Genomic DNA, 22,782 nt, shown 5'->3' on the forward strand with positions numbered 1-22,782 from the left:
TCTGCATTGCTCTCAGTGTAGCCGTGAGCTCCACGCTCATGATCATACATTGGAACGGTTCTGCAGCCTCCGAACCATTCCCAAATAAACAAATGTGATAGGACTTCTAACCCCAGTGCTCCAGGGAGGTGAAGTACAATATGTCAGACCAATAATCTCCTCCGGTCAGTTCAGCAGTTGAGTGTGCTTTAGGGACTGATTCTACCCTGTTGTCTCAGAGAGGCATTTCTGTATTTACCATCTGTAACCTTACTTGGCTTTACAGACATTTGGGAAAAAGTTCCCGGGGGACTTCAGTTCCTTTGTACAGTAAAGGACTGGGCCAGAACTGTGCTTATCTTGCACTTCTGTTCAGATGTCTCAGCTGCCTCCTGATAGCAGCATATTTTCCGTGGGCAGAGAGCTCCTGGCTGCATCCTGATGAAGGAAGGAATCCTTTCTCAGAGCGGTCTCACTCTGCCAGTTTCTGGTCTGTTCACTCCCCTGAGGTTGTACCTAAGAACCGTCAAGCTGGGTTCATGTAGCACATTGCCTGGCACATGGTAATCAGGGCTGGATGAATGAATGAGCAGCAAGGAAATCCTTCTGTTTTCCAGCGGAACAAAGTGGAAGTGAACAGGCCTCAGACTATGTGGCCTGCATGTTATCAGGACCCAGCATGCACTTCAGACAAGACCCCTTTGGGTTTTAGCACAAAGGAAGTTACCCAATAAAGACATCTTCTAGGCTGGGGCCTGGAAGGACAGATGATGTTGAATCCACGTCACCTCAAGATGACGAGTCCTGTTTTCAGGGCTTAAGACAAACAAATATCAATAGCAACAATGAACCACTGGGAATGCTGGCCCTGGAGAAGGCAGAAGAAGTCATTGTGCTGGCAAGCCCTGCATACCTAGCCACCCCCAGCTGGCCGGATGTCCCATGCTTGCACAGGTCTCCTGGGAGCCTCCTGATGGGGCTTTTCCTGTGTCATGCTGCCTCTCTGCAGCACAGGCGCTTTTCCATCTACACCTTAGATCCTGACTTCCCAGGTGTGTTGACATTTTGGTAGGCTTTGAGTAGCCCAGTAGTTATTGCTGACTCAGGCAGGGCTCACCTGTCCATGCAGGTGTATACACCTGCTTATAAACGCTGAATGCAGTACGCCGGCCCTTGCGCAGACTCTGTGGTGAGGGACTTGGCCAGCTGGACTGCCGGCTGGGTAGATGGCCCAGTGAAAGGCGTGCACAAGCATGTCAGAGGCCAGCAGGCTACTGAGAGCCAGGAAGGTGTTATTTGTGTTGTTAATAACATTAACGACAATATAAACAACAGAGCCTCTGTAATTGTATATCAGGAAATTAATCCTAAAATTAGTGTCTGTAATTCAAATGAAAACTTTAGAAATCTTTGAACTCTAAAGGTGGTACCATGAAAGCAGTTCCATCCCTCCCGAGCCAGATTTCTACTGGTAAACATTCATTCATTCAGCAAACATCTACTGCCCACTTGGAGTAGGCACCACATTGGCACTGGAATTACAAAGGTGAAGATCAGTAAATAGCTCATCAATGGATGCATTAGCTACAAAAGGCCATAATACAGAAAGCTGAATTATTTGAATTTTAAATATTGATTGAGTACCAATTGAGAACCCAGAACTGGGGTGAATACTCTGGGAAGTAGAAAATAAATAAAATACATCACGTTACACATGAGGTTGCATATTAAGGTTACACATTAGGTTGTCCAGGCAAGATTAATGCATAAAAGACATGATGGGTTCAAGGCTAAAGGAAGAGCCACGTGGCATGGTCTTTGACTCTGTGTGGGAACTCTTTGTGTACCCCATTTCTCAGAAGATAGGAAGAAGCATCTTATTTCCTTGGTATCCACAGCACCTGCCAAGGCCGCAGGCACAATATAGGTTCTCAGTGGATGCAATGAGTGCAATCGAATGTGGCTAGTGGTTCCCAAACTTGGCTGAGCAACAGAATTCCCTGGGGAGTTAAAAACATATTTTCCTCTTGGACCTCAGGCCACAGGGATTCTGTTTGGGAGCAGGCCCAGGAAACTGAATTTTCATAGACTTCCTGGGTGAATCTGTCTGATGAGCCAGGTTTGGTGAGCTCAGCTAGACTCCAGGAGTTAGAATAACACAGGTGGGTAAGGTTGCGGGGGTGAGGCTTTTGAACCTGAGTGCTCCAGCTCATCCCTTAAGATCCCGCCCTGGTGCCACCTTCTCCAGGAGCTTCTCAGGTGCTGAGTCACTCTGTCTCCAACTCACCTCTCCAGCAGCTCTTACCAATAACTGTTTGTTTGTTTGGATTCCCTGAAAAGACTGTGAGACTCCTAGGGGGCACAGCTTATAGCAGGTTTTCAATCAGCACTGTGGTGCTAACTGGGCTTCAGAGGATGGATGAGGTTTAAGCAGGGGCAGAAGTAAGGCAGAGACCTGACGTGAGAGCAGCCACAGGGTAAGCCCAAATGCCTTTGGGAATTGAGCCTAGCAAGGAAGAGGGGGCTGCTGAGGGTGGGTGGGAGCCTGGCAGGAGGGTTTCAACTTGTACAAGAGCTGAAAAGAGCCCTGAGAGCCTTATGAACAGGATAGAGGTGAAGCTGGTGAGTTGGGAAGGGGGAGATCAGTAAGGAGGCCCATGGTAGCTCAGGTCAGAGCTGGCCAGGCCCTGGATGAAGTGGCAGGGTTGTTAACAGGGGCAGCCACACTATAGCCACTACACACCCAGAATTTTGTGTGATGCTCTTGATTTGATTTTATCTACCAGCAGTGGTTATTGAGCACCCACCATTGCCAAGGGCATGGGTACCAGGCCCTAGGACTTGCAGCCCTCAGCTTCAGAGCTCACAGTCAGGTAAGACAGGCAGGGCCACAAGTAGATCAATGCAAGGGTATGTCCAAAACCATCATACGAACTCCCCAGAGTCCAGTGTGGAAAAGGGGGGCATGGGGAGGGCAAAATAACACTTCAAAGAAGAACAGTGCAGCAAAGGATGCTGGCCAGCCAGGCGTCACTGTGTTTCATTCTCAAGTCATCCAATGGGTCAGGGCTGTTATTATCCCCATTTTATGGATGAAGAAACTGAGGTTCAAAGAGGTTAGGCAACTCCTCCAGGCTCACATACCTGGTAAATGGTGGGTTGGGGTTGGTGACCAGTCTGCCTGACTCCAGAGTCCAAACTGGGACCTGTGACACCCTGCTGGCAGCCTTTGATGTTTCAGCCCTAATGACCACTGGGTTTTCACAAGGTGAACAGAGTCCAGATAGGCATTGCAGACAGAGGGATCAGCATCAGCAAAGGCACGTGGGTGGAAGTGTGTTGGAGGCCAGCTTATCAGGAAACTGCAAATGGTTCCTAAGTCTAGAGTATGAGGGGGCAGGGAAGCGACGAGAGGGGAGGCGGGAGGGGCGGGCCAGGGCTGGATCATGAAGGTAGCTTTTGTTTTGCTCCACTAAGATGTTTGGACTTCACCCTGCACATCGTCAGGGAGCTGTTGAAGGATTTTGAACAGGACTAGAACCTGACCAAGTACACATTTTTGAAATAAAGATCTCTCTGGCGGCAGTTTGAGGTCTAGGCTGGGGGACTGAAGGGAGGTGAATCTGGAGACAGGGAAGATATTGGCGAGGAGATTTTGAGAGTTTCAGGCGATTGCAGGTGGAGACCTGACCGTCCCAGGAAGGATGGGAGGCAGCAAATGGGGCTGTTGAAGAGGCAGGACTTGGTGACTGGCTGGCTCTGCAAGATGAGGGAAAAGGGGCAGAGAAGTTTGACTCCAAGGATTTGGCTGCAGAGTCAGGATGGTGCTGCTCACTGAGGTTGGGGCTGCAGGAGAAGGAACAGGTGGGGGAGGAAGGGAAATTGGCCACCTGCGAGGTCTCTATGAGATAGTGAGGGGAGTGTGCAATCGTTGTTGGCGCAGGGCCTGAAATGCTGCAGGGAGCTGCGTGGTGCAGGCACAGCCTGGTGAGTCATGAGGACGTAGACACCAGTTGAACTGTAGGAGTTTGCTGTCCATGAGAGTGAAGACCAGAGCCTTTGCTTTCAGGGCCGGGCAGAGAGGGGTCTGCAAAAGACTGAAATGAGAAGAGACCACAGCAAGATAAGGCCCTGTAAGTGGCAGTTGCATTTAGCAGCACTTGGTGGTGACATTGGCCTGATGCATGGGGTGGCCTGTGTGTGAAGAGAAACCAGATTGTGGTGGATCGATGGATGAGTGGAAGGTGAGGAAGTGCACACTGCAAGGCTAGACCATTCATGTGGAAACCTAGGCTGTGAGGGGAAGAAAGAAGAGCGCTATTTGTCTTCTTCCATAAAAGCAAATATAGGGCTGGGGACGGTGGCTCACGCCTGTAATCCCAGCACTTTGGGAGGCTAAGGTGGGCAGATCATGAGGTCAAAAGATTAAGACCATCCTGGCCAACATGGTGAAACCCCATCTCTACTAAAAATACACAAATTAGCTGGGCTTGGTGGCACATGCCTGTAGTCCCAGCTACTCAGGAGGCTGAGGCAGGAGAATCCCTTGAACCCAGGAGGTGGAGGTTGCAGTGAGCTGAGAACACGCCACTGCACTCCAGCCTGGGCAATAGAGCAAGAATCTGTCTCAAAAAAAAAAAAAAGCAAATATAGATCTAACTGGTTGGATTTATGTGCATTTTGGGGAATGACTTCATGTTGATAAATTCAAAAATCAGAAAAAAAAATAAACTTTTGTTGAGCAGTGAGCGTTTGGGGGTTGAGAAAAATGAAGCTAAATGGTACAGTTCTTTCAAACGGGGGGATTGGCCCAGGAGGTCAAGGCTGCAGTGAGCCGTGATCACACCACTGCACTCCAACCTGGGCAACAGAGTGAGAGCGTGTCTGAAAAAACAAAACAAAACAAAAAGTGCACACACAAAATAGGGGATCTTTTGGGGATAGACTCCACTAGATATAGCTGGGTTGTGAGCTGCTCTGGGTGGGGCGGCTTTGCGGTCATCCCGGATTCCAGGTATGGTGCCATGCACATAGTGAGCGCGTGTCGAGAAATACTTCTTAAGTTCACTTGGCTGTGACTTCGATGTGTCTTCCCCAGCATCCGTCTGTATCCTCCAGACTAATTATTGTACTGGCATCAAGTCCCAAAGGCCTAATTTCAGCAAGTCAGGAGACACAGTGCCATTCAGATACAATGGTTCCCCTGGAGAGTGCCTTTGAGAGGGTGCTGGGCAGAGGCTCGGTGGAAAATCTGTTTTTAGTTGTTCTACCATAGCAGAGAGTTGGTTAAGGTGAGGATGAGCTACCCTCACCTTTTCTGTGAAAATGTGTCAGTTTCTGCCTTGGTTTGGCTTGGGCTACCTAGAGCTTGAGGAGGTGGGAGTTACCCCACGCCGTTTCCTGGGAACTGACAACGAGCTCATCTGTGGGCCTGGTGCTGCGAGAGGCCCCTTCATTTAATTTTCGCAGGAACTCTATGTTGTTTACGACTTGCTCAAAGGAGCACTTAGTGACTCAGAAGCCCATGCTCTTTCTACCACCTCACATCGGTTTCCAGGGACTCAAGAGCTGAGTGCCCGGGGGTGTTTCTAAAACCAAGGAAATGAACTAGCTTATCTGTTCTAGTCTCCTGTCTTATGCTATTTGCAAATAGGGAAAGGATGTCTTTTTCAAGACAGGGTGTAGATGCATGAGTGCCTACATAGAGTGGTGGGCAGGCTTGTTTCTGGGAATCAGGCAACATTTAAAGGACCTTGAGGCACTAATAGAAAGTAAGATGTAAAATGACAGACCTGGTTGTTATTGGAAGTTGGCCTGCAACAGTGGGGTCAGAGACATCTTAATTCCCATGTGGTTGGCCTTCACATTGGGAAGGAATGCCTTCTGATCCAGGCAATTGACACACCTACCACTAATACCTACTGTATTACCTAGGATGATTCTTCCTGCCTAAGAGATAAGTTCCCAGTTCTCAGTGACTTCACATACGGCACATTTATGGCTCATATATGTAAAGTCCAGAACATGTGTTCTGGTCTCAGAGGGCTTTCCCCCATGCAGGCATCCAGGGGGCTGGGTCCCTTCCTTCTTGTGGCTCACCATCTTCAACACAAGGTTTCCAAGGCCATTGTGCCCTGGCAGAAGTAGAAAAGGCACAAAATCACCATGGGGGGTTCTTATGGGTTGGTCTTAGAAGCGGCATGCACCACTCCTGCTCACATCCCATGACCTAGAACCTGCTCCCCTGGGCTCACAGCAGCAATAAACAGGGGCCCAGGAGGAAGGAGCAGTCCGGCTGGTGGTGAGCTCGCCCATCTCCACCGCACCCACCAAGGCTCCAAAGGCACCGCTCAGCAGAGCTTTCACTGGTGGATTAGATGCTGTTCTCATTTGCTCTATAGATCCTAGCATTTTGAAGTTTGTTGAAAGAAGGGTAGGAGAGTGTTAAGGATCAAAGGTCTTAGCCGGGCATGGTGGCTCATGCCTGTAATCCCAGCACTTTGGGAGGCCGAGGTAGGTGGATCACTTGAGGTCAGGAGTTTGAGACCAGCCTGGCAAACATAGTGAAACCCTATCTCTACTAAAAATATAGAAAAAAAAAATTAGCCAGGCGTGGTGGGAGGGACTTATAATCCCAGCTACTTGGGAGGCTGAGGCAGGAGAATCTCTTGAACCCAGGAAGTAGAGGTTGCAGTGAGCTGAGATCGAGCCACTGCTCTTTAGCTTTGGCAACAGAGTGAGACTCCATCGAAAAAAAGGAATATAAAGAATCAGAGATCTAGACCAGATACTACAGCCCTGATTCCCTGATATGGTGTTCAAGACAGCAGTGCTTGTGTGCCTGTGGCTGCATCTACTTTGCGTGGGAACAACAAGGTTGCTTATTTAGGGCACCACCACTCTACAGGAATTGTGGGAACACAGGGGCTGAGTGTTCTCCCTGGGTAGGGTGATGCATGGTAGGCCCTGAGAGCTAAGACCAGGGAGCTGATGCCCACCCTTCCCTGGGGTGTTGAAGAATATTTTGCAGGTGCAGAGTGGTGGGGGAGGAGTGTGCCCATGAGGAGAGCCTGGGGAAGGCAGAATAGGAGATAAAAATGGGGAACTTGGCAAGGCTGAGCTTTGGTGGGCTTCCGGGGGTCAAATGAGATTTGGAAAGAATGAGAGAAGCCTAGATGATTTTTTAAAAAAGATAAAAATCATTTCATTGAACCAATAAAAATCAGCAAATGTCTTTCATTGACCTAATGATTTATTTTGTTTATTATATTTTAACTCAAAAGTATTTCAGAAAGTTAGCAAGATTGTTAATTAGACCACAGATTCTATTCTCTGGCTTTGGGCAGCTCCCACTAATAGGAGGAGGTGATGGTGGCAGTGGTAGGGTTTTCTTTGTTTGCATTTTACGATTGTTTTTGTGGTAAAATTTACATAACATAAAATTTGCCATTTTAATCTCTTTTTTTTTGTTTGTTTTATTTTGTTTTGTTTGAGGCAGGCTCTTGTTCTGTCACCCAGGCTGGAGTGCAGTGGCATGATCATGGCTTACTGCAGCCTGGACCTCCTGGGTCCAAGCAATCCTCCCAGCTCACCCCCACCCCCCGCCAAGTAGCTAGGAGCACAGACACGCCCCACCACACCCGGCTAATTTTTGTTTGTTTTTTGTCAAGACAAAGTCTCACTGTGTTGCCTAGGCTGGTCTTGTACTCTTGGACTCAAGCGATCCTCCCACCTCGGCCTCCCAAAGGGCAGGAATTACAGGGATGAACCACTGTGCCTGGCCCATTTTAACTATTTTTAATTGTAAGATTTCATGGTATTAAGTACATTATGTTGTTATGCAGCCATCACCATCCTTCCACAGAATAAATGAAAAATCTGCACTTATTTAATAATAACTCTCCATTCCCCGCTTTCCCGGGGCCCTGGTAACCACCATTCTACTTTCTGTCTTTATGAATTTGCTTATTGTGGGCACTGCTCACTGTTAGTTTTGAGACAGACTGGCCTCCTAGAAGTTGGAATTTAGAGTTCACAATTTTCCTGGGCACCCAATGTGGGATCAAGATGATTGAGGGCACATGCAGAACTGTCTGCGACGCTTTTGGTGGTAAGATGAGCTCTGTGTGTGGGGTAAGACGTATGTTGTTTTGTCTGCCAGCTACACAGGTTTCCTTCTTGAGGGCTTCACCAGCTGGGGATTCTGCAGGCACAGCTGAGATTTGGGTCAGAGGCAATGCCTTCCCGATTCTGTTCTGGAATGTGGGTGGGAGAGCGTGGGCTCTGGAGGACACCTGCTGCACTGGACGCACGGGCCCCGTGCTGTCCGGAGTGGAGCTGCAGGCAGGAACACAGCCTTGAGGGACTTGTCCCTGACCTGTTAACATTTAAGCCAATTCCTTAAATTAGCACCATGTCAGGGCTTCATGCAGGATGACCCTTTCTGTTCCGGAGAAAGATCACATTGCTAGTGCTGTGTAGGCACACAGGGCCCAGAGCTGAGTTCCACGGAGCCCTGAACACTTGTTAGGCCTGGAGAAGATAAGATACAGGAAGCCCACCTCCTGTTGTTGAGACTGACAGTCAGGGAGAGAAGACTCCTGGCCTTGGGATGTATATGTAAGAGGGGTTGTAAAAGTTATGCATGCTCCTGGTAGAAACTTTGGGAAATACAGAAAAGTATAGAGTAAAAGTATAATCACAGCTCTCTGAAATGTGATCCTACATACACATCACCACTGTTCACATTTGGCTTATTCCTCTTCTCCTACAGACATTATTTTATGGAGCCTGAAATTATATTGACTTCCTGGATCCATACCCTGCTCTTTTCACTCAGTGTTATGGCATAAGCATTTTCCCATGGATTGAATGTCTTTATAAATATTATTTTTAAAGGACTGCCTGATACTTGTTTGGTTGTACCATGACTTGTAAGATCATGCCTTATTTGATACTTGTAGACTCTCCAAGCCCAGAACTTGACAGACAATAGAAGTGAACTGATGTAATTTATACAGCGGCGTCAGAAAAGGAAGACAATACTGTGTCTGTACATATGGCTCATACGGACTGGGGCTAGGAGCATGGATTTCGAAGTGAGGTGACCTGGGCTCATTTCACAGCATCCCCGGCATCCCCACTAGCTACCTGCACGGTATGGAGGCATTTACTTACCTCTGTAAAGCTGTCTTCTTTCAAGGGTGAGGAAACGAGACAGAGTGGTAAAGGCCTGAAACGCCATGAGTGCCAGCTGTCAGTGTCCCCATGTGGGTGGTGCAAGGGGTGGGCTGGGTTTGAACCCAGGTCTCCTCATGCCTAGGCCAGAGTTCTTTCCACCTTAAAGGTTTCACTTGTTTTAGAAGGTCCTTGGAGAGAGACTTAGTGGTACAGGTGAAGATGTAGAGTGCTGGCTAGAAATCCTCGTGGAAAATTTTTTAAATGTATATGCATATGATATATATGTGCACACACCACACATATACACACATGCAAATAAATGCACATATACATACACATGCATGTACACATATGCACATGTCCTACATGTGCACACATGTATATGCACGCATGAATGCACATATATATGTGCATATACTCATATACACAAACACATGTACATATATACACACATATGCACACATAGATGTGTGCACATGTACACCCCTGCAAACATATACACACAGGCACACATATACACATACACATACATTCACACATATGTACAAATAGACATGCACATGTATACATGCACATATGCACACATATATACATACATAAAATAATCACACATAGAAAACATGGTTGCATTACAAAAAAGGAAGATAGGCAAGTTCTGCAATTACCTCTTTCTCTTTTGTTAAGGACTTTGCTTTTTACAGAATAAAAAATAAAGTCATATCTCCCCCGCATCCACATAGACCTGCTGCGAGGATTCTTTAGGTTAACAGTGGTGAGAGTGCCTGGCTGGTGATGGGCCCCTGATGACATTGGCTTCCTTCTGCCATTCCAAGCACTGTGACTGGTCAGCATACAGGTGTCTCTTGACACCAGTGGGGGAAGCCTGGAGGGTGGGCACTGCCTTACTGGGACCTCCCAGGACCTGGTGCTGTTGAATGGCTATAAGAAGCAATGAATGTGCCGGGCACAGTGGCTCATGTCTGTAATCCCAGCACGATGGGAGGCTGAGGCGGGTGGATCACCTGAGGTCAGGAGTTTGAGACTAGCCTGGCCAACATAATGAAACTCCATCACTCATAAAAATACAAAATTAGCCAGGCATGGTGGCACATGCCTGTGATCCCCGCTACTCAGGAGGCTGAGGCAGGAGAATTGCTGGAACCCGGGAGGTGGAGGTTGCGGTGAGCTGAGTTTGCACCACTGCACTTCAGCCTGGGCAACAAGAGCGAGACTCCATCTCAAAAAAAAAAAAAAAAAAAAAGGCAATGGATGAGGCGAGGAAGGGGGAATGTATGAGGCTCCTTCAAGCTAGACCAGTGGAGTCCACTCACCATTGAAAAAGAGTGGAGAAGAGGGGTGTGGCCAGAAGGGCAAGAGCCAGATGAACTTGCGTTCTCAGTGAAGGCGCGGGCACAGACGGCCAGGGCTTGCAGTGCACCTGGGGTCTCTTCCCAGCACTCTCACCCTGGGGCTGTGTGGCTAATGAGGGAAGGTCTAGGCCCTTGCCACCTCCTGGTTGAGCTTCACAGTGAGTCCCTTGGGTGCTCTTTCATTGGCCTTTCCTAGTAGGGGTTCCAGACATCGTGTGTAAGAGGACTCTGCATGTGTGCCTTCACTGTGCATGGAAAGGGGCTTTGGCTTCCTGGAGGTAATCTCCAGTCAACACCCAGTAGCAGTAGAGAAAGCTTCGAAGAAGAGGAACTTATCTCTATAGGGAATGACTAAGAAGAATTATCTCACTGAGGCTTCAGACACCCTTGTCTTCCAGAGGAGGCAGGTGGAGCAGGTGGCCCTAAGGAGGCAGTACACTCTCCTCTATTTGTGGAAGTGACCAAGGCAAGGCTGGGGACACCTAGCTGGAAGGAGATTACCAGGAAAACAAGGTGGCCCTCTCAGTCCCTTCCCAACCCTGGGCCAGGTGGGAAGATGGGATTCGTAGGCCCCACCTGAGAGCCAGGTGTTCCTGCCCATGGTGGGCGCTGTGGGGATGCACCAGGTGCGGAAGGCACTGCTGAGTCCCTGGCTGGCTCCTGCCTCAACTCAGGTGTTGGATTCAGATAGTCATAACCGAGGGGCTTCTGTGTGTGAGACTCCTGCGCACCCTGCGAGTGTGGGGTGAATACCCCACTTCATTGCCAAGGAAACAGAGCCTTGCTCCAGGGCTCCTTAGTGACGTAGAGCTGGGAGAGAGTAAGTTTCAGCAGGGCAGCTTGACAGTATAAATGGCAAGAGGGTTTTGATTTTAGATTCCATTGACCTTGAAACAGATTTTGTCTGTGAGCCTCAAGGGTGGGTTAAAGGATGAGCTTTTCTCCTGGGCCAAACTGCTGCTTTGTGGAAAGTTTCTACCTAGTGTCCACCCCCATCTCTCCTTAAGTTTGTACGAACTTCACCATTTATCAAAAGCCTGGTTGCACTGTCTGATATGCCATTTGGAAGAAGAGGCTCAGGGAAGGTAGGAGGCGTGGGAGTCCTAAATGTGAGGGACCTGCAGCTCTGGATGGGGAGGCTCCTTCTGTCATTTGGAGAGGTACTCAGGGACTCTGCATAAACCTTGAGCTTGACTCTCAGATTTTGTGGGCTTAGCCCATTGCCAGTGCTGTTGCCTGCAATCCAGGGCCCTTAATTTTAATTTTTAGCCGCCAGAGGCAGGAAAAGGAAATTGCTTTGTGACTCATGAAGTCACACAGGCAGGAGAGCAGACGAACCACAAATAAGAGACTCCACTTGGCAAAAACCAAATTGCTTCAAGTCTATTCTTGGAAACTTAAAGCAACACATCTTGTTTCTTCCCAGAAAATACAGAAACCTTCATATTTCTGGTTAGTTGGTTTTATTTCTATTGCATATCAAACTTCAAAAGGGCAACAGCTGAGTGGTGGTTAACAAGGAAAACTTTAATAAGAGCTGGTTACCCAGGATCCTCTGGCTAAAAAAGAAATCCTGACTACCTTCTTTTGGGGTGAGGGGAAGGATAGCCACCAAAGGCTTTGCACCCCAGTTCTCTAGACAAAAGGCTTGAAGCTCAGACTCACTGAGTCCTTCTGAGTGCTAGGTCAGCCCTTTCCAGTTCATTTCCAACTGATTCCTGTGTGTTTTCAGTTCATTACCACTACTTTCTTTGAGGTTCCCTAGTTACACATGGGAAAATAAATGATTTGTCTAAGTCTACACAGAGAGGAGGTGAGTTTGAACTCAGATCTTCTAAGTGGAAGGCCCTTGTCCTCTAGTTTTAAAGTATACAGGTTGAGGCTGGGCACAGCGGCTCATGCCTGTAATCCCAGCACTTTGAGAGGCCTAGGCAGACAGAGCACGAGGTCAGGACTTTGAGACCAGCCTGGCCAATATGGTAAAACCCTGTCTCTACTAAAAATACAAAAAGTAGACAGATGTGGTGGTAGTCCCAGCTGCTTGGGGGGCTGAGACAGAAAAATCGCTTGAACCTGGGAGGCAGAGGTTGCAGTGAGCCAAGATCGTGCCACTGCACTCCAGCCTGGGCGACAGTGCGAGACTCCATCTCAAAAAAAAAAAGGATATGTGTTGAATATACCTAAACTGAAATCTGCAATGCTCCAAAACGTAAAGCTTTTTGAGTGCTGACATGACACTCTAAGGAAGTGTTAATTGGATTCTTCCGGATTTTGGATTTTTGGGATTTGGGATACTCAACCAAGTAAGTATGATGGACATCTTCTAAAAAGAAAGAAAGGAAATAGAAATCCAAAACACTTCTGGTCCCAAGCATTTTGGATAAGGGATACTCAGCTTGTATATAACTCCTTCCAGAAAGCTAGTCTCAGTAGTCATGAATGATGTTTCTTTTGCCCTTCCTTTTGATGTGATGATGTCCGGGCCATTTGACGAATCAAAGGAGTATTGGTTACTGCATACGTGATCTCACCGATTCCTTAGAGCCCTATGAGTGGGGAGAACAGGCAGCCCTCCATACCCATTGGTCTCATATCACAGATACAACCAACTGTGGGTTGAAAATATTCAGGAAAAAAGAAAATGATTTCATCTGTACTGAATATGTACAGTCATTATTTCCTAAACATGCGATGTAACAACTATTTACATAGCACTTATATTGTATTAGGTATTATAAGTAATGTAGAGATGATTTAAAGTATACAGGTATTGATCGACTTACCACCTATGCAACTTAAGACCATTCGACTTTATGACCACAGTCGCTAGCCACGACTGCTCCGCATCTGGCAGGGCAAACGTTGCCCAGCTGGGCATATGACAGTGCGGACCAGCTTCCGGCAGCACTACCATCTCCGCGTGCATCATTTCAACTGTACATATAGCCTACTCAACTTACGACCAAATTGTGTTACAGCCGGTCCGCAGTCCCGACCGTGGTCGTAAGTCGAGCCCTGGCTGTACAAGAAAATATGTGTAAGTTATATGCAAACACTACGTCATTTTATACAAGGGACTTGAGCATCTATGGATTTTGGTATCTGCATGGGACCCTGAAACCAATCTTCCATGGATACTGAGGGAAGCCTGTATTATCCCTATTTCACAGATGAGAAAACTGAGGCCAAGATGGATGAGATAACTTGCCTAGGGCTACACAGCTAGCAAGTGCTTGAGACCAAAGTCACACTCAGGTTGCCCTGACTCTAAATATTCTGATGCTATCCCGTGAGGAAAGCTACCTGCCATGGATGTTAGAGTCATGTTTAAGGTCTTTGACTTAACTTGGAAAACCAATTATAAAGGGTGAGACTGGGCTGTTTAGATCTAGGGTGGCAAGTCTGAGCCTGGTACAGGCAGCTGGGCTACTTATCTCCCCCTGCAGCCATCTCCCTCCACCTCCCCTTATCTCACTCTAGATAAGGGCTGGTTTCTGGAGCTCCCACGCCTATCCAGCCGTCAGCACCACCTTTAGCTCTTTCTCCACTGGAGCCGGACGACGAAGTTGTTCGTTCATCTTCTGGGGGAGGAGGGGTGGCTATAGGGGTGCGGAGGAGACAGCTTCTTCCAGTTTGTAAATTATTGTCTGGCTTGGTGCCTCTAAACTGTTCATAATTTTAGACAGGGAGTAGTTGGCCACTTGGAGAACTGATTTACAAACCTGTTTGCTAACCTGGCGCATTTCCCCAGGTACAAATCTGCCTTCTGGGGTGGATGCAGCGTGTGTTACCACATCTACTGAGTGCCTCCCGGGGCCTGGCTCTGCCATCATCCATGTTGCTTGCCCTTCACAGCAACCCTGCAAGGATGAGAAGATTATTTGTCTGTTACAGTAGGGGAAACTGAGAATCAGAAGTGGCTTATGTGAGGCGATCGCTCTGAAGCCTTACAGTTTTCTCTGTACTGCTTGCCTGTCCTCAGGAAAGACTGCGGGGTAGCAGGCGAGTTCAGATGGCCTTGTCAGCCTGCCACTGCAGCCTTTGTTCAATGCTGGGCACAGAAGTGGGTCCAAAGATAGATAAAGACTGAGGGTGTTAATATGCTCTGCAAAGCAAATGAGTCCCGCCTTCTGTTTATGCTCTCTGGGTGGCAAGTGTTGTACATGGGGTAAGTGGAGACGCAGGAGGAGGCAGTGTTTATGTGAGTCATGCCCAAGTGAGCAGAGGGGACGCTCATAGAGCCCGGAGAGCATCTGTGAAGGAATCCATGCTTGTCGCGCCAGGCAGGGCGCAGAGCCTGCTTGCCCAGTCTACTGAAGTTGTTGAGTGTCATAGACCAGGGCCACTGGGTAAGGCCTCATGGAGGACCCAGCCTGGCTGGGGCAGGGAAGCTGGCCAGGCCTGAGCAGGGAATGAGTGCTAGTCTCCATTCAGACAAGTACAGTGCCAGGCATCTTGGAAGCTCTTGGGGAAAGAGAGAAGGGAGGGTAGGGTTCTACAGAGTTGCTGGGATCCCCTCACCCCCAAGTCTGGGCCTCCAGTGTCTGAGACCTCACCTGCCCAGCAGGCTCCTCCTGGCAGGCGTTGCCCGGTGAGCTTCTGTGCTCCTTTCATGCGCTATTCTTCCCCCTTCTCTTCCAGCTCCTCTCATTGCTGCCTGGACAGCCCCTTAGTTGCCTTCTGTCCTCCAGCCTCCTGCTCCAGTCCACCGCCGCCCTCTCATCTTCCCAGCCTTGTTTCCCCCTACTGCTCTGGCTCCTGCTCCTCACAGCCCACTGGAGAGGCCAGGACCCTTCCTTGTCCTGGAGGGGACACCTGCCACCACGTGCGCTGGACATCCCCATCACAACTCCTCAGGAATCCTGAGCCTTGAAGTTGCTGTCATTTCATCACTGTCCCACTCTTTCCACACTCACACCCCCATGTGGCGTTTCCATTGCCTGGAATGTGCACTCTCCAGTCTTCTGGTAAAACACCTCTCATTCCTAAAATTGAAGCTCTCTTGACACTTCCCTCTTACGTCCCCTCTGGCCTCCTCGAGGCTCTGCTGGAGACTGCCTGCTCTGGGCTTCCATGCCCTTGGTTCATTTCCGCAAGCGCTTGCCTGTCGTCTTGTAACCTGTCTTCCCCTGTAGGCGGGGCCTGAGCCTATATATTCCCAGCCCGTTGAGTGGTGCCCGACCCTTGCTACCTCACCAATAATTGAGTGAATAAGAGATTAAGGAGGAAGACAAACACCATTCTCTGCTTTTGGTATTATAAAACCATCCCACAATTCAAACGTGTCCACGATGAACCCTCCCTATCTGGGGAGCGCAGAGCTGCCGTGAGGTCTGTGCTCTGTGTGTTGCTCACCGCCCCTTGCCAGGCCATGTCGCTCGGTCCGCTGTGCCCTCTTGCTCAGAGACCCCTACAGCCCTCCTGACAGCTGGGTCAGCCCCAGCTCCTCCACATTTGTCTTCTTGCACCAGCTTTGGATTCTGGAAAAACAGCTAGTGCTTTGGAAAATCAGCTCTACTTTATTTTTGTTCCTTTGAAACTTAAATGACTTTCCTAAGAAATGTCTGAGGTTAGAATGGTGCAGAAAGGACCATGGCCAAGGCCCAGGCAAGCTATTTTTGGGATGTGAATGAGCACCCATCGCATTTTTCCCTTCCATCAGCCGAAGCACTTGTTCCAAATAGCTCACAGCCCAGCCTTACAAAGCACAGGCCCCCTTTGCACATGGGGAGGAGGAGGTCCACGTGTCTCTGTCTGTCTGTGTGTCTGACTGAGGTGGATGATGTACGGCCAGCCAATACCAGGAGCAGAAGTTGTCATGTGTATAGGGAAGAGCCTTGCTCTCTGGTAACTAATGAAGAAAGACTTTAAAGCTGGATGTCTAGGGAGAGGTGGGTGGTCATGGACTCTAGAGAGACGCTTTCTGGATTGTTTTCTGGGCATTCGTGTATGTGGCTGGGTTATATTCATATCAGCCAACCGATTTGCAGCACCAAGAGTGATAGACTTTCAATGGTGCTAGATCTAGCGTACTTTTCTGGGTTATTTTCCTTTTTCTAATCACTATTTGCAGGACCATCTGGCTCAGAGCAAGACTGACCAGTACTGTTGGCATTAGCCAGGGCATAGCCTTGTGCAATCTGTGGCACTTTCAGCCAGAAAGAGGAGCGGGGTATAGGGGTGAGATTACCTGCCACGCCACATTGACAGGCCAAAAGGCACAATTCTGTATCTTTTATAAGTGTTTCTGTTTAGGATTGAACACTAAGTATTATGGGTAGCATTTGAGTATCTTAAAGAAATTGTATTTTTACTTCTCAGCACCCGTCCCCCACCCTACCCTCATTGTCCAAAGCTGACCTCTGCCTCCCCCTACTTTCGCAGGTGTGACGTGTCTCCAGGTACTTCATGCTGTCTGCCTCTGTCCTCGCCACACCACTGGTGCGCACGACTCCTGAACCATGGGGGAGAACGAGGACGAGAAGCAGGCCCAGGCGGGGCAGGTTTTTGAGAACTTTGTCCAGGCGTCCACGTGCAAAGGTACCCTCCAGGCCTTCAACATCCTCACACGACAGCTGGACCTAGACCCTCTGGACCACAGAAACTTTTATTCCAAGCTCAAGTCTAAGGTGACCACCTGGAAAGCCAAAGCCCTGTGGTACAAACTGGATAAGCGTGGTTCCCACAAAGAGTATAAGCGAGGGAAGTCGTGCACGAACACCAGGGTAAGGAGAAAACCCGAGTCCTACCTTTGCAGGGCGTGTGCATTTGACATGTGGGAGGTTAGGAAGCTGTCGCCATTTTGCCACTCTGAGGTTCTTAGTAGGTGTGGGTGTGAATGTTGCATTGGTTTGCTTTGGTGAGGGTTTCCTTTGTACGCGTCAGCTTTTCCTGGCTGGGAGGTTCCCTCTTCTCATGCCCTCTCCAAGGGAGGGAAGCCAGAGGCAAGGCTGAGGGAGAGAAGCCCGTGCTTGATAGCACCCCTGCTTCTACTATTCCTGCTGCCACTGCTACTACTTCTAGTAGCTGCTATTTATTGAGAAGCTTCTAGGTACAAAGTACTTTATGTCCATGATTTCAGTGAACAGCTGCAGGCGTTCTTTGGGCCATTTTAGAGACGTGGACATTGAGAAGTCGGTTGTTCCCAAGGTCACACAACTAGAGGGCAACCTTAGTCCGTCTGATCCTAGGGCTTAAGCCCTAAATCTCTGGGAGAGGCATAGTTAGAGAGTTGTGCTCCCCTGGGTATGAACATTTAAGAAAGATCCCCTGGTTTTTAATTAATTGGCTAAGAGATAGGCATAGGTCCTTACTGCCTCTTCCTCCCTGTCTCTTTCTCTTCCTCCTGATTCCCCTGCCCTCTCCACCTGCCACTCCCTTCCCCAGGATGCATTTCTCTACCTAGGACCACACTCATAGTTAAGCCTGCACACTGATTGCATCCCCCTTCATTTGGCTACAGACAGCATGGGTGAACGTAGGCTCACTATCACAACCTTTCTCTGACATTCCTGAAATGCCCACCACCAGATGGGCAGCTGGGAGTCCAGGTGTCTCAGCTGACTTCCCTGGTGGCCGTTGGGGGCTATCAGCCCTGGGCACTGGTCCAGGCTGTGTGTTTAGGTTAAAATCAAATGTGCTGTATTTAGACCTCACAGGAGATAGCTCAGCTAGAACCCTAGGAATTCCAGTCAGTGCCAATCCCAGGACAAGAGGATTGAACTCTCCATGGCAATCGGGACTGTTTTGTTTTTGTTTTGGTGATGAGAAGCTGTTGAGTCCACCAGGGGATACGCTGCTTTCCACTGCCCCAAGGGAGACAGCTGCCAAGCTCCTGCAAGCCTGGGGCACTCTGACACTGAGGGACGTAGGAAGAGCATTCCATCAGGTTGAAATAGACCAGTTGCCTCAGCCCAGAGCAGACTAGGCATCCAGGCAGTGCCTGCCCATAACCTGCCAAGCTCCAGCTAGGCAGAGGAGATGGAGGAAGTAGGAAAAAGGAAGGGATAGGAGAGGGTGAGACCAGTGTCCTGGGTGCCACTCCCACCCAGTGACTCCTTTCCTTGTTGTTGTGACTTCATGGTTCAGAGTTCACTGGGTGGCTCTTCAGAGTTAAAGGAGGGGAAGCTTTTAGCTTTCCAAGTGCCACCCCCTCAGTAATTGTATATGGTGGCTTTCTTTTTTTTAAAGGTCTCATAAAAGTCAGGTGGCCCAACTGCACTGTGTTCTTTCACAGAGGATTTTCAGAGCTCTGTTTTGATTAGGGAATGTCACTGTCCCATATACCCAATATGAGTGGCTGCTGGGGGACCCTCTTGGTGAGCTGAGGGCAGATTGTCACGGGGAGCCAGCCAGTAGAGGGATGCAATGGAGGGCTGCCCACCAGGAAGAGACCCTTCTTCCAAAATTTACTAGCCAGTTGCCTAGCCGGTGTGGCCAGCCTCTATTTTACAAGCTTTGGTAGCTTGAAATAGAACAGTCATCACATCTTGTGGTTGGCAGGTCACCACTGGCTTCTGAGATACAAAGGGAAAGAAATCGTCTTTTGTTAGGGATGCTGGGTAAGGTGCTTCTTGCCCAGGAATTTTTATGCCTTTCTTGTGAGGAGGAACAAAGACATTTTCCATGTGAGGTAACTCACCTCACCAAAACCGCCTGAATGCTGAGGAGTGGAAGATACGTTTGAGAATGCATTGTAAGTACGGACTGTGACTGTGTTAGGCTTCTTGAGCTGTGCTTTTCAGAAACCCAGCTCAAAATAGCCACAAAGAACAGGGAAATCATTGACTCATTTTCACAGGAAGGTGCAGGCACTTTAAGTCTGGACCTTAACTTGGATGCTTGGATGCTTTGCTCTCTGTTGGCTCCATGCTTCCCTCCTGCAAACAGATTTTTCTCCATGTCCGAAGCCTCTCATTCACATCTTTATAGCTCCATCCCAAAAGGCTGGAATCTTTCTCTTCCAGCTCAATATTAAAAAATCTCAGGGAAGGATTCTGATTGGCCCACCTCTGGATTTATGATAGCCAGAGCCAGGGGAACTGGTTACTGGAATTGGTAGCTCTTTCAACCATCACATGACCGATGTGAGGGAGGAGCAGGTCCTTCAAGGATGTGGGAGTGAGACAGATAAACAACAGATGTCCTTGGCTGGCCGTGGTGTCTCACGCCGAGGCAGGTGGACCACTTGAGGTCAGGAGCTCGAGATAAGTCTGGCCAACATGATGAAACCCCATCTCTACTAAAAATACAAAAAAATTAGCCAGGTGTGGTGGTGGGTGCCTGTAGTCCCAGCTATATGAGAGGTTAAGGTGGGAGAATCACCTGAATCCAGGACGCAGAGGTTGCAGTGAGCCGAGATCACGCCTCTGCACTCCAGCCTGGATGACAGAGCGAGACACTATCTCAAGAAAAAAAAAAGAAAGAAAGAAAAGGAAAAAAGCCATAAAAAATGGTTGTCCTCTACAGCGACTGTTGATTTGTATTCTGGCCATGGTAGAGGCCCCTTGCATATCACATTCATGTGTGAGTGGTTAATGGCCAGCTCTGTGAGGCCAGTGCTTGCACTCCTCATTGTAAGTCAAACAAAACCCAGGGCAGGGGTCCTCACCTCTTCTAACGTGAATAGACACTGTCTTGCTCACGTACCATGTTCAGGCATCCTTTGGTGTAATGGTTTATGCTGAGCATGAGTCAAGGAAGAAATACTGGGCCTTTGTATGCATGTGGCTGATTGTCAATGCTAAGCCAGATGGCACAGGTTTGTCAGGTACCAGGCATAAAGCCAAGCTCCTGGTTAGCCATAGGCAGATCAGGAATACACGAAATTAAGCCAGAACCCTGACCTTTGTGCTGATATGGATGCATCTGAGCACCACCTGGCGTGGGTCTGGGCTTAAGCATTTCATAGGCGTTTATCAGCCCCTGCCATGGGCTGAGCATCATGCTCCTGCCTCCATGCCACCAGTGAGTATGTGTGTATATACACACATGAGTGTGACAGTGGTGAGAGATTGGGGACCAGGATCTATCTGGAGAAGAAGGGCTCTAGTGGAGGTGCCAGGGGACAAGGAGGGCTGCCGGAAAGTTCTCTAGAGCAATGGCTCAGGTGCCAGTTGCAAAATCTCACTTGGGAGTATTATTTGTTATTGATGATTATGTATGAGGGTTTTGTTGCAGTGAATATTAATAACTCTTTCACTGGGAGTGACTCTGTCTGGATAAGAATGAGGGTGAACTGAGGATCAAGCCAAATGAACTCTTTCAGGATTGACACTGGCTCTGTATGAGGGTAACACCTGCTCCAGTGTCACACTCAGCTGAGTAAAACAGTGTCACTGAGGAACACAACCCAGAAGAATCTGCAAGGTGCAATTTGGTATGGGAAATGCTGTAATCACAAAATTGTGGACTCCGTTTATTTTTACATATAAATCTTCGATGCTAGAAGGAACTTAGCATAGCAGATGTTATGTGCAGTGTCTGCATTTAACAGGCCACAAGCAGGGGTCCAGAAAGCTGACGATGGTGGCACTACTGGGATCTGGACTCTACTGGTTTACTCTTATGTTCTTTTATTTGTTCATTAGCAGGTGTTCCAGTGCCCTGTGCCTTACCAGGCATCTGACAGGGAGGATAGTTTGGAAGATAAATAAGCTGTGGTTTCACTTGAGCTTTCTATAAAGGCAGATATATAATTATTTCTGTATTCACTTATTTAATCATTCATGAGGTGAATAGTTATTGAGCAGCTAGTATGTGCCAGGCACTCGTCTAGGTATCTACTAGCTCTGTGGCCTTGGGCAAGTTAGTTAATATCTCTAGTCCTCAGTAACATTCTCTGTAAAATGAGGATAATAAGAGTAGCTACTTCATGGAGTTACCAAGAGGGTCACATAAGGTAATGTTTGTAAAGCGTAGAAAGGTGTCTAGCATTCTGATAAGTGATCAGTAAACATTTAGTCCTTATTATCATTAATATCTTAAGAGCTATGAGAAAGGTATATACACTGGTCTGCAGGAGCATAGAAAAGCCAGTGACTAACTGTGACGGGGTAGTCTGGGAATGCTTCCTGGAAGAGGAGGTTTGATGTGAGGCTTGGCAGATGAGTAGGAGTTTACGGTGTAGAGCTGAGGAAACAGCTAGAGGGAGTGCAAAGAGAGAGATAGATTCTAGGAAGAGTGTGTTGCTCTGTAATGGGAAAGGAGGAGTGTGGGACATGTGGGGGAAGGGTGAAAGCCAGAGAGCACAGAGTGGATGCATAGTAGGAAAGGCTGGAGGAAAAGACCTCCTGGTCCAGGCGGTGAACAGAGGGTCTCTTACACGAACAGTGGACCTGGGAAACCAGGAACAATGAGCCCCTGATCCCCAATCCCGTCCAGGGTTCTTTCCACTCCCTGCCCCTCCAACCCCCAATCACACATACAGGACTGCTCAGTAATCACAGGTACAGACCAGGGGGTATTTGCACATTGTTGCCATAAAAACTCGCTTGCAGGAAATGACTCATGGACTCTTGTCACTAGCAGGAATTGGGCTAGCCTATGTAATAATCTTGCGTTATCTTTTTGGAAGGATGTGACTATATTTGATGAGCATCCAGCAGGGTCACCACACACCTTTTGCTCCTGGACCGCTGCTCTGTGTGCAGCCCAGGCCCCAGGTTGTGCTGAGGACTAGCTGGTCCTATGGTCTCCAGCTTCCTCCATAGACTGCAGCAGGGAGGCAGCCAGGCAGGGTGCGAGCGTGTTAGAGGTGGAAGGGGTGACACCGGGAGCAAAGGCTGCTACCGCCTGGCCTGGATAAGCCTGTCTGACATTCCCCACCTCTGAAGTCATCCATCATGGCTGCGCTGGCTGATACGGGCAGTTCCAGTCATAACTGATAAAGCAGAAGACGGTCTCTGGGGTGTGAAACTCTGTGTGAGTTGAACAAAAAGCTTAGATGAACTCTGGATTTGTCCGCTTGCCTGACAATAGACGGCTGGCCCTGCTAATTGAACACGTTTCTGAGCCTGGATGGCCAGTCGGGTTGTGTCAGTGACTGCATTTGTTACCACAGCTGCACACGGAGCGTGTGGAGTTTGCTTGAGTGTGTATGTTGGGCATTACATGTGAGCTTGGGTAAATCCAATTCGCAGCAATGTCATCTGGAGAAGAAAAAACACTCTCCTTTTTGTCTGTCTTCAGGAAGTGGTTAATCCAGGTTTAGTGTGTTCATTTTATAAATATATTTATAAATAAAGACTTTTTT

At 48.5% G+C, this 22,782-nt stretch overlaps 1 protein-coding gene across 22 annotated transcripts in view; it reads left to right on the forward strand.

The window, feature by feature from the left end:
- The window catches only part of MICAL2 (microtubule associated monooxygenase, calponin and LIM domain containing 2), a 151,904-nt gene that overhangs the window by 33,705 nt on the left and 95,417 nt on the right, over positions 1 to 22,782 (forward strand). For 21 of the 22 annotated variants that reach the window (XR_004257593.1, XM_032240766.1, XM_032240764.1 and 18 more), the window contains one exon: positions 16,914 to 17,254. Coding sequence is in view for 21 of the 22 variants with exons in the window: in XM_032240766.1 (XP_032096657.1) it covers positions 16,991 to 17,254 (264 nt within the window). In the remaining variant the exon portion in view is untranslated. Of the gene's footprint in view, positions 1 to 16,308; positions 16,421 to 16,913; positions 17,255 to 22,782 lie in introns of those variants that run through there. The other variant, XM_032240767.1, reaches the window with a different exon arrangement.

Source organism: Sapajus apella, unplaced genomic scaffold (genome assembly GCF_009761245.1).
Source record: "Sapajus apella isolate SASKATOON/1434 unplaced genomic scaffold, GSC_monkey_1.0 scaffold47, whole genome shotgun sequence".
In the NCBI taxonomy this organism is placed as follows: Eukaryota; Metazoa; Chordata; class Mammalia; order Primates; family Cebidae; genus Sapajus; species Sapajus apella.